Source organism: Diadema antillarum, unplaced genomic scaffold (assembly GCF_040938485.1).
Source record: "Diadema antillarum isolate AM-2024a unplaced genomic scaffold, OU_Dant_1.0 scf00000053, whole genome shotgun sequence".
NCBI lineage: Eukaryota > Metazoa > Echinodermata > Echinoidea > Diadematoida > Diadematidae > Diadema > Diadema antillarum.
The window spans coordinates 209,283-221,717 of record NW_027270942.1 but is presented as its reverse complement, the minus strand read 5'-3'; the positions used below and the strand labels follow the sequence as shown (position 1 = coordinate 221,717).

The window sequence follows — 12,435 nt, the reverse complement described above, 5'->3', positions numbered from 1 at the left end:
TACTCCAAACTTTTACATGTATGTTGTCTCTATTGTCCGTACTGATGCCATTGAAATCTTACTTACAAAACTATCTATGGGTAATGCTACAAATTTCCAAAGAAAAGAGAAAGAGTGCTTTTCAAGTGTATTGTCAATAGAGGGAAGGGGTGTTGGTTTCAAAATACGGTGCAACTGAGCGGGTCAAACCCACGCATTCAAAGCAATTATCTTCAGCCTAACGAGTAACGTTAGATCTTGGATAACTGCGACCAGCAGCCCCATACGCATAGCGTAATGGGGCTGCGGACTGTAGCATTCAGGATCGTGACTAGGTAGTATCCCGCCCAAATATTAACTTTAAATCGAAAAATTTATTCAATTTGAAGACTTACCAGTAAAGCTGAAGTATTGACAACAGGGTTCGTGCAACGTTTGGTTCTGTCAATAGACCCTTTCTGTTCGAATTGATGACTTAATGTGACTCGGTCGAGAGAAACCTGGGAGAGCCACACTAAATTGACGGCCAGCGCATGCGCACAAATTTCTAATCCTTTGACTGGATAAGATGTCTGTGTGCGCATGCACTGGCCGTCAATTCAGTGTAGCTTTCCCAGCTTTCTCTCGACCGAGTCACATTACATCATCAATTCGAACAGAAAGGGACTATTGACAGAACCAAACGTTGCACGAACCCTGTCAGTCCGGGAAACCCGCTCATGAGGACCGCTCCCGCGTACGAGGACTGCCCCGCCTTATGAGGACCGCCCCCACGCACACACGTGTTTTGATGGGCGCTCTGCATCGGTTGATTAAAACTCGATTTTTAAAAACGGATAGGATTTTTTCTTCTTTTCATCATGGATAGTGGACATGTGTGTGTAACAAAAAATCACCGTGCAAAGTTGCGACAATTTATACGTCAGATGTGAGATGAATAGAAGTGAATAGGGGGCCTCATGAGGCGTTCCCCCCCCGGGCCTCATGAGGCGTGGGGGCGGTCCTCATGAGTCAGGGCAGTCCTCGTACGCGGGAGCGGTCCTCATGAGCGGGTTTCCCGGACTGCTGTTGTCAATACTTCAACATCGCACTGGTAACTCTTCAAATTGAATAAATTTGTCGATTTAAAGTTGATATTTGGGCAGGATACTACCTAGTCACGATCCTAAATGCTACAGTCCGCAGCCCCATTTACGCTATATGTGTATGGGGCTGGTGGTCGCAGTAAGAATAGATCTTGGATTTGGAAGTTGGAGCGCGTGTGTAGATTTACCGCAAATCACATTTTCAATGCGCGCTGGTGAATTCAGAGTATTTTCTTTACATCATACATCAGTTCGGGAAACCCACTCACAAGGGGGGCCCCTCCTTATAAGTAACTCGTCCCCCTGGCGACTGAGTACGGAGACATTCGTACTCAGTCGCCACGTCTGCACTCAAGCATTGCCGCGCCGCCGCGCCTGGCGACACTCACGCCAGTAATCGCTCGCATTTCAGCATTCGCATGGGTCGTTTGACATCGCATTTAAATCCATGATTTTAGATATGATGCCTCAAACCGATTTTGCTCAAATTTCGTGAGTAACTAGGAAACTTGTGAAGCTTTATGGACATAATCAAGCGAATTGCCGCAGTCCTTTCATTTTCGCGTTGCATTGCAAAAAAGCGTGGAGACTCCTTATAAGGGGTGCCCCGGGGGTAACCCCGTCGCGGGGCGCTGTAACACAGTAACAGCGCCCCGAAGCAACCCATGCAATTTTAGGAAGCACTCAAATGCACTGCAACACGTAAACAACTCACCGCTCAAAAGGACACTTGGATTCGCAACGAAAAGCCACATGATATAAAACCATTATTGTTGAACAATAGAAACGACTATGTATTTCTCACCATTACCTCCGAAAACAAGATAAATAGTCATCTTTGAGACCGTCTAGTCGAGATACTGTCGTTCGCCGTTTTGAACGTATCACGCAAATATACTGATCTGCGCATGCGCAAATGAATATTCATATTTTACGTCATCTGCCATATGTACAATGTTGCTCGTTTGTTCGTACCAATACGATAGGTATCATGGAGTTCAAAGATGCTCTAAGTGAAGTAGAGGAGGATGCAAAAAGAGTTAAGTTCAAAGTGGAGCAAATAGAAATTATCAAGAACGCAGTGAAACAGAATGACACCTTCCTAATGTTGCCAACTGAGTTTGGCAAGAGTGCTTGCTTTGGTTTCATCACCAAATCTTGGAAGTTGGATAAAGCAGGGCTGCACACTAACCCATTTTTTTTTTTTTTTTTTTTTCTGCCGGTCCAACCTGTCTCTGTCGGATCAGTAAATATCCATTTTTCCTCCCCATTTTTGTACTGGTCGGAACAGAAAATTTACTGGTCAACAACAACCTGAAAAAGCATTAACTGGCTTGCAAATTTATTTTCATGTTTTTGTCGACAATAATATTACCTCCCCCCCCCCAAAAAAAAAAAAACATTTTGCAAATAAACATTTTGTAAACTCAAGTGCCTTGTTTACGGATCATTTTCTCGAGAAGGAACAAAAAGGAATCATTTGTGAATTGATTTGTTGATACGAAAAGGAAGTAAAAAAAAAGAAAAAAAGAAGGGACTGAGATGCGGTTTTTAACTTTCCTCCGAAAATTTCTTCCCGTATCTTGGCGTTCTTGAAAGTACACTGCAGGGTCGAATTTGTAATGCTTTGTACTCCTATCTCTTCTTCGTGTATAGAACCATTTTAAAAGAATTGAATGTTTGTGAATCAAAGTGTTAAATGATTATGAACAAAATCAGATTGTATCAAATGCGTTTGTGACTTTTTGTCAACATCGGCGCACGTAGAGTAACACGCGTTACTTAAGTTCTGCGCTTTTCACATTTTTGGTGCTCAGCTGGATTGTAATGATTATATGAATTATTTTTGCTGTATAGTATTTTCTGATGCACGTGCCAGAAGGGGTTCTTTATTTTTCTCCCGATAATCTTTTCGCATTTGTGCATGCGCTCTTGAAAGGTATATACGGCAGCATACGGCATCAGGGTCAAATTCACGATTCTTTTTGCGCTTATTTCTAACTCAAATATCAGCGGGATTGTGACGATTTCATGAACTTTACTTCGGATCACTGTTCGGATGTAATCTGTTGTGATGAACACACCAGAATTGTTGACAATGCACCCTTTATTTTGCTCCGGTAATCTTTTCGCATTTCGTAAATGCGTCCTCTCGGATTAGAAGAAAGATACGGCCGAATTCATGATTCTTTTTGCACCTCTTGTTCTCCTCAAACTTCAACGGGATTGTGATGATTTCATTAATCATTTCGGCTGTAATTTTTATAATGCACGCGCCAAAAGAGGTTTAAAATGTGTCTTATTTTTCTCCCGAATTTGTGCATGCGGTATGCGTTTTTGAAAGATACACAGCATGCAGGGCCAAATTCACGATCCTTTTTGCGCCTATTGTTTCCTCAAATTTCAACGGGATTGCCATGATTTCATGGATTATTATTCGGCTATAATCTTAATGATTCACGTGCCAAGAGGGGTTGAAAATGTGTTCTTTATTTTTCCCCGATAAAATCTTTGAATTTCGTAAATGCGTTCTTGAAAGATCATAACACGGCCGAATTCATGATCCTGTTTGCGCCTATCAATTTAATATCAGCGGGATTGTGACGATTTCATGAATTCCTACGGCTGTAATCTTTTACTTTGCACACACCAAAAGGGGTTGAAAATGTGTCCTTTTATACTTTTTACCGATATTCTCTCCCACATTTCGTAAATGCGCGTCCTCTCGGATTAGAAGGTATTCACGGCCGAATTTATGATTCGTTTTGCGCCTATATTGTCTCCTCAAACTTTAACGGCATCGCGGTGATTTTATGAATTATTTCGGCTCTAATCTTTTGTGATGCACACACCAGAAGGGTTGAAAAAACATTCTTTATTTTTCTCCCGAAAATCTCTTCGGAATTATTCATGCGTTTTTTGAAAGACAGTATTCAGGGCCGAATTCGATATCCTTCTTGCGCCTATCGTTTCCTCAAATTTCAACGGGATTGCCATGATTTGATATTCGGCTGTAATCTTTATGATGCACCACCAGAAGGGGTTGAAAATGTGTCTTTTATTTTTCCCCCAATAATCTCTTCGCACTATTCGAATATCACGATTTTTTTGCGCCTATTTCTATACCTCAGATATCAGCAGGATCGCGATGATTTCGTGAATTCTTTCGGCTGTAATCTGTTGTGATGCACGCACAAGAAGGATTGAAAGTACATAGTTTTTTTTCCCGATAATTTCTTCGCATTTGTGCATGCGTTTTTGATAACCAACATGGCATGCAGGACCGAATTCAAGATCCTTTTCGCGCCTACTGTTTCCGCAAATTTCAACGGGACTGCGATGATTTTATGATTTTTTTTTTTTAATTTTTTCTCGTCACATTTTGTGCATGCGTTCTTGAAAGGTAAACAACAGGACAAATTTCGTTATCCCTTTTGTGCCTATCTTCATTATGAGACCATTCTGAAGAAATGAAATGAAAACAAATGCAATCACATCTTTATACTGCTGTAATTTTTTCAATTTTTCTAAAAATCTGCACAAGTAAACTCGTTCTATCATGTCATCTGCCACGCTGCTGCAAAGCCGGGATCGGATCATGGGTTAAAAAAAGGCATGAGTGAAATGACCACAGAAATGCGTGCGCCTCTACGAATACATACTCCTTGTCTGATGGCATGACCGCCGATCGCAAGCAAACGAACGATGTAAACGCGTTGGGGAATACCGGCATGCATTTCAGCAGTATTGTACATACACGTATGTATAAGGCTTAAAAGGGTATTGATCAAGCAAGACAACATTAAAAAAAAAAAAAGCCATGGGGAGCAATGGAATACAATCCCAATGACCATGTGGATGGATCTGAAAGGGTTAATTTCTAGTTTTTCATTAACCAATCCATTATGCCTTTAAGATGAAAGCCAATCTAAAATTTTATCAATTTCACGACAATGATAAAAAAAAATCCAGCAGAACAGTGCAAGAATGATAAAAATCGGATAAAAAATAAGGAAGTTATGACATTTGAAATTTCAAAAATTTTCAGAAGACACTTCTTGTCCCATTGCTATGAATGAATGAATGAATGAATGAATGAATGAATGAAAATGAATGAATACTCAAGAGTCAATTTTATTTATCTGTATGTCACAGTACATAGAAATTTAGCTTCCAATTCTTCCAACTTGTTACACACAATAATTATGAAACACACACACACGCGGACACACACACACACATACACACAATCAAACAGAAAGTGACAAGCCTGACAGAAAAAGAAAGACAGGAAGGATCTCCTCTCATGCGATAGAAGTCTTGGGGGGGGGGAAGGTCTCTCAATAAATAATCAAACAATTCTCAACTATTGGAAATAAACAAAACATGTATGTAACAGAAGTGTATTCAATTCAAATCACAGTAGAAAATGAACATGAAGCAAAAATGAATATGAGTCCCCAAGAAGCAGAGCTTGTGAGTGGAGCCCATTGTGAATGTACAACATTTAATAAAACTATAATGTACAGTGTGAAAGGAAACTTGATCTACATAGATGAGACATCTGGGGCATTTCCTCTGCAGACTGGGGAAAAAATAAAAAACAAAACAAAACATACCCTCTATCATGAAAATCACCTATTATTTTCTTAATCCTTCACATCTCCAGATGTTCATTATGTGTGCACTTCCTTTATTGCAAATAAATAATGAACCACACATTCGAAATGCGCTTTAAAAACGAAATAAATAAGTGCCGGTAGGCCCGATAGTAAATCATCGCCTAGACAGAAAGATCCGTCTGTCCGGAGGACTCTTTTGTATTTTGCCATTAACGCCGTCCTCCGTAGACAGACGGAAGGTTGTAGTACCCATTGCTGTGTGGATGTTCTTAACCACTGTCTCTATGGAAAATTGGGTGAGGTACCTCACCCTTCTCGATTGCGTCTAATTCACGGCCCTAGGTCGGCAAATTTAAGCTTGAATAGTTAAATCAACTATTCAAGAATAGACTTCACTCACCAGATTAATGAATAATCCAATATTTCGGTCGAATTTTCAACGCAAAACACACATCAACCAGCCCGTCGCGTCGTCACGTTCAAACTGCAGAAACATACAGTATGAATCTATTAGCCAATCACATGCGAGGTAGCTTCTACGTGTATTTTTTACTTAATAAAGTACCTCGCATGTGATTGGTTAACAGATTCAAAATGGCGACCTACAGCTAGCGAACGGCGATGTTGCGATATGGATAAAATTTCTGCATTATAACCGCGTTACTGTGAGTATTTCGATTGCAAAATGTGAGAAATTAACCCCAAATATTGCTGCATAATGTGTCATGTCATGTCAAACTTGTTTGAATATAAAAAAGCTGTCTGAAATTTGGTTTATCGTAACGTTTGATTTGTGTGCTACTGCCACATAGGAGCTGGCATCATTGACTTCGGTCTGTATACGGAGGGGATCCGTGAAGCCAGACGCAGTCTCCGCGGAACATTCCCCGACGGACAGATACAGACCGATCTTTCGGTCAAATCATCGCCCAGCATGCATTCTATTTGTTACGTCTCATGAATATTCATTTCAGTTCTCAGCGAGCCGTCCGGTTTTTTTTCCACACGCATACATTGCGTATTACAGTATGTGCTACGTTTTATCCATATTAGCGCATGCGCTGTGTAAGTCATACTACAATACGAAATGCGGTAGGACTATAAAAACCTCGGATAAACTCTTTCACAGGGCTCTCAAAACAGATCATATTGTAAATCGACTTCGCCTGCCGTGATTGTAAGTATCTTATCTAAGAGTAAGGCCACTAATTTCGGTATAAAACCCTCTATTTTGGTCTCTGGTCACGTAAATGCTTAGCCATATCAAGTGCTTCCGTGACAGGATAGGTTTGCTGTGCGACCCCTTTACGGTACGTATTTGTCCGTATGGGGTCGCTGCTGCGGTTACCCCGGGGGTTACAGTACTTATATTAAGGGGGACGGGGTAACTACACGCAGCGCTGGCGACAGCGCTGCACCTCTATTCCTTCGCGGACGTTGTTATCGTTCACTGTTTCCTTCATGAATATCTTTATTAATCGTGGAAAACTAAAATATAAGGAATTATCGTAATCTATGACCATCATTCAATAACCGGTATGCGATTTTTTGTTTAATTACGTCTAAAACTTACCGAAATCTATGGCTGAAATCAGGTCTGTAAACGTCCTTACTGCTTCACTCCTCATCTGCGTGTTATATGAATGGCATTCACTCTCGTATACTACAACGTAGGTAGTCGGGGCGGAAGTGATGAGATAGTCGGATGACCCCGACTAAAAAAGTTCAAATCATTGCCGGTGCAGCACGCGCGGATCTACTACAAGCTTTATGTAACACATGAAACGCACGGGCGCACGGGCGTACGTAAAAAGCAACCACTTCTGAATGTGCATGCGTGGTAGTTTGTTGCTTTTGTGAAGCTCTCGAAGGAAAAGATGCCACCGCACGATCTACTCCGAAAAATTCAACAATAAGGTCTGGATACCAACAAAACGCCGAATTCAACTCAACCATCAGGAAAATACGCTGTAGGTAAGTGTTGCAAATTATATTACTCTTAAAATCATACAAAATAAAAGGTATTTTATGTGATTTTGCCATCAATAGTGACGGTCGTTTACAACGTTGAAACACTAACACATGTCAGACCCTGTGCGCAGCACAGTGTCTGGTCAGGCTAGGGGACGGGGTTACTTATAAGGGGGACGGGTTACTTATAAGGAGGGGCCCCCCTTGTGAGTGGGTTTCCCGAACTGACATGTGAGTAAAACTTTATTGATAGAAAAACATTAGGGTGTCGATGTGTTGGACACCCAACTATAATCAATGTGGAAGTTGCTAACTTAACGTTAGTTGTGCAACTACAACTTGGTCGCACGCCCATTGGCAAGGGCATAACATATAACACGATTTTCAATACGTGCGACTATGGTAATACTAACGTTAGTTATCTTTGTGCTGAACAAGAGACAGATCGTCAAAACAATGTGTCATACCTGCGGCAAAATGTAAGGGAGAACTCTTTCTCCCAGAGGTATCTCTTGCATTCACATTGGTCGGAGAAACAAACTTCTTCACTCTAGTTAAATCACCGTTCCTGCATGCCTCAAACAGTTCACGATTAGGTTCACTTTGACTGCTGCTACTTGGCAAAAATGACGACAGAGGTATTCGTCTCGTCGCCATATTTGCAAGTAGGGTCTGCCGCTGCGCGCTGCACACTACTTGCACTGTACTGTCGAACACACAGTGCATGCAGTAGTGGGCCATGGGAGAGTAATGTACTGAAATCTCTGCTATTGTTGTTGTTGTTGGGTACTGCTAGGTTGTGTTGGTGTTCCAACAGAGCTATTTGAACGTCTAGAGCTATTTGAACGTTTGATCTTGCCTATTTTGCTTTACGGCAGTGAAATTTGGGGTTTTGAAGACCTCGCCCAAATTGAAACTTTCTTTTGTAGATATTGTAAGGAACTTCTTGGATTACATAGGCGAACTCCGAACTGTATGGTTTACGGAGAAATAGGTAAAGATAAATTACAAAAAACAGTGACCCTTCGGATGTTAATGTTTTGGTTTAAACTTGTTAACAGTAATATGTCGAAGATAGCGCATATTTTGTATAATTTTCAATATGTTTTATCGGCGAGGCAAGAAAATTCGATGACATGGGTAATTCGGATAAAAGAAATATTTAACAACTTAGGTCTAACTGCAATTTGGAACAGCCAAGCAGCACATCTCACTTTAGCTGGCTTCAAAAGTTTAGTTAGTACCAGATTAAATGATATTTATAAACAAGAGTGGCATAGTAATGTAGACAAAAATTCTCAATGTTTAAATTATCGAATTTTTAAGCAGGATCTTCATTTTGAGAAGTATTTTCGACACCTTAATGATTCACAGGCAAAAATTTTATGTAAATTCCGTTGCGCTAATCATAAACTGCCAATTGTTTCTGGAAGATACAATCAGATTCCAAGAAACGAAAGATTTTGTACCCATTGTAATGAAGAGAAAATTGGTGATGAATTTCACTACCTTTTTCAGTGTAGACTCTTTAATGAACAACGAAAGAAATACTTAAAAAGATATTACTGGAAATACCCCAACACTATGAAGATGGATCAATTATTCAATTGTCAAAAGAAAACAGTCCTTTCCAATTTATCCAAGTTTTGTAATTATATAATGACACATGTTTAGATTATTAGTATTTTTTATCCTTTTTGCAAATACTACATGCCTTTTTTACAGGCTGTGCCTTCTTTACAATTGATATGTAACTTATTTGTCTTTTCATTCTCTCCTCCTTTTTTCTTCCTCTCTCTACTTCTTCTTCTTCTCGTCCATATTTCCTTCATTCTTGTTCACTTAGCGTATGAATTCATTTCCGTATGTCTTTGCGTTTTTTTCTTTTTTTCTGTTTCTTTTTTTTTCCTGAACCAAAAGTCACTCGTATATCTTTTGTTAATTCACCAGTCTTGTGTCCTTCTCACTCTCCCTCTTCACCTCCATATATCCCTTCTTTCTCTCTCCTCTCTCTCTCTCTCTCGTCATATTTCCCTTTTTCTTTGTTTTTTTTTCACCATATATCGTGTATATATTGTATATTTCTGTACATTTTTTTTCTTTTCATCAATCGCATCTCATTCTTATTTTGTTTGTTATAGTTGTTTTGTACACTTTTCAGAGTTATTTGCAATTATTATTCATTGATATTATAATGTGCTATATGTTTTTCATTGGACTCCGATACCCAGAGTTTGGGTTGTGAGTAAATAAACTTTCAAACTTTCAAACTTTCAAACTTTCAAACTTTCAAACTTTCAAACTTTCCCAAGCTTTCTTCCACACTAATAGTCGTACTATCCAGCCGTTTAATCATTATGTCAGCACTGTCGTAACAAAGATGATCCATGATTCCATCGTTATATCATGAAACCTCCCATTGTCACCAAAAACAACTAGTCTATAGTCCTTGGATTTATTGCAAATTGATAATTGGTCATTAGACCGTCATTAGACCAGTAATTGCAGGGGGGGGGGGGGTGGAGAGACGGAACATTGAGCTATCGTCCATGAATCACTATTCATCGCATGGCCCGTCTTTTCGTCGAGTCATTGCATTCATTAGGATCTGTCTATTATATCATATATTCAAAAAATTACAACATATCGTATTGTTTGTATAAGTTCCAAAATTTAATCTAGCGCTAACACATTGACTGATTTGTATGAAAATTGAGTGCGTGAGTGCACTGGGTAACAACTGATGAAGAATGCCGAGGATCAGGAGCCAGTTTCTAAATTCGGAGACGCACTTATATCGTTTTATGAAAATTGAAATAATGGAAGGCATAGGCCCCCTATCAACAAGCAACCAATATCATTCGTGTGCATTTAAGATTGTTGCAAAAAAAAAAAAAGCAGCAGTAGAGCTCATGGTATAATTGCAACTTACAATATAATACAATACTGCAGACTTTCAAATCACGATGCCAAAGGACAAGTTCACCTTCATAGACATGTGGATTAAATGAGTGAATGCAGCAATATTGATAGAAGACATCAGCAAGAGTGAGGAAAATCAGACAATCCATTTAAAAGTTATAAATTTGGAGTTTCTGCTCAGTCACTGTTGGATGGGAAGACTACTACAGCTGGTGATGTCACATGTGTACAACAATATGATGATGATGATGCCAATGATGATGATGATGATGATGATGATGATGATGAAACAGCATATATATAGCGCCATTTGTCTGTATAGAAACATTCAAAGGCACCCGGCTCCCACAATGTGTCAAACATCATCCACAAAGTTGCAGGAAAAGACTGGATTTTTCGGTTCAGACTTGAAGGTATTGAGGCTTTTGCAATTCCGAAGCGGCACTGTTAGAGAGTTCCAAAGACGTGGTGCAATAGAAGACTATGAAAAATATAAAGAAAATTATAAAAAATTTCAACATATTTTCACTTTTCTTGAATAATAAAAGAACACTCGACTTCCCTCTTTCAGAAAGCAAGGGGGAATAATATTACCATTAACATACGTCAGTGAAGAGTCAAGGAACTGTGCACTTTTTTCCAAAAAGTAACATTTTGTGAAATTCTCATTATTTTTTTTTTTATAGCGCTGTACGCATTATGTGACATTATACTATATAGTACACTGTAGCCTTAGACAGACATATACCAGCAGTGCTGTGCAGAAAATTAAAAAACTTTTGGACGGATTGTCCGATTTCCCCCAAACTTTCACTGATGTGTTATAATAATATATCATTGCTGCTTTCATTCAATCCACATGTTTACGAAGGTGGACTTGGGTACACACGCTCTATGTGTCACAGGTTTCTCCCGTAATATCAATCTTTTGTCCCGTGTCCGTCTATTCTATGCGGGGTAAACAGCCAATATTCCTGGTCCCGATGTATTTCTTTATTTTCATTCGTGAATGTGTATTTGACGCTGCTTTTTCGATATGAGAGAAATGTCTAATCAAGAAAAATAAAACAACCAAACAACACGTCAAGTACTACAAAATCTATGATTCAATAGGACTTTTTTTATAACATCGAAGTCGAAAATATTGACTCTCTCAAAGCGTGCTGTCGGCAAGGAGGGAGGGGAGGGAGATCACATCACCTCGTTTACAAATATCATCCTCGTGGTGCTTCGCCTTGCAACAGAGTATCTCGCATCATTCACCTATTTTGATGATCTTGTGAAATCGCACTGGCATAACACATTTACTATATTTTGTAGTATGTTTTTGTTGGATATATTTAATCAGGGACTAATAATCTAGCATTTTACGGGGGGGGGGGGGGGGGGGGAGAGGGGCATGACGATGCGGAGCACGTGATATAGGCCTATTGTTCACGAGCCGCGCAATTAGACAAGGGGCGAGTGGGGGAGAGTCCGATTAATGCAGGGCTGCCAACAATGGAAACTAGTTGCTCTGAGAGTGAGACTCCCATAGGCCAAGCAATAATTTAATTAGGAGTCAAAATGAGTGAGATCAGTAGAAATGCATGCAAATAAAATAAAGTTTTAGAGTGAGAAAGGACCAAAATAAGTGAGTCGCCTCTCTCGGCTACCCCCCCCCCCCCCCCGCTATTTTGAACCCCCGTAAAGTGATGTTTTCGTGGCATCTCCTATATATTGAACACAAAGGAGACCCTGAAAAGCAGTACATGAAAACATCTTTTCAAAGGACAAGTTCACCTTGATATATACATGTGGATTTTAAGTGAATGCACCAATATCAATAGAACATGTGGTATAGTGAAAGTTTGAGG

The 12,435-nt window shown here is 39.7% G+C and overlaps 1 protein-coding gene across 1 annotated transcript in view; it reads right to left on the bottom strand.

The window, feature by feature from the left end:
- Positions 1-8,314, bottom strand: part of LOC139715701 (poly [ADP-ribose] polymerase tankyrase-2-like) — a 35,566-nt gene extending 27,252 nt beyond the window's left edge. Inside the window, exon 1 of the mRNA XM_071627252.1 lies at positions 8,125-8,314. Coding sequence (XP_071483353.1) covers positions 8,125-8,314 — 190 coding nt within the window. The remainder of the gene's footprint in view (positions 1-8,124) is intronic.
- Positions 8,315-12,435: the final 4,121 nt, after the last annotated feature.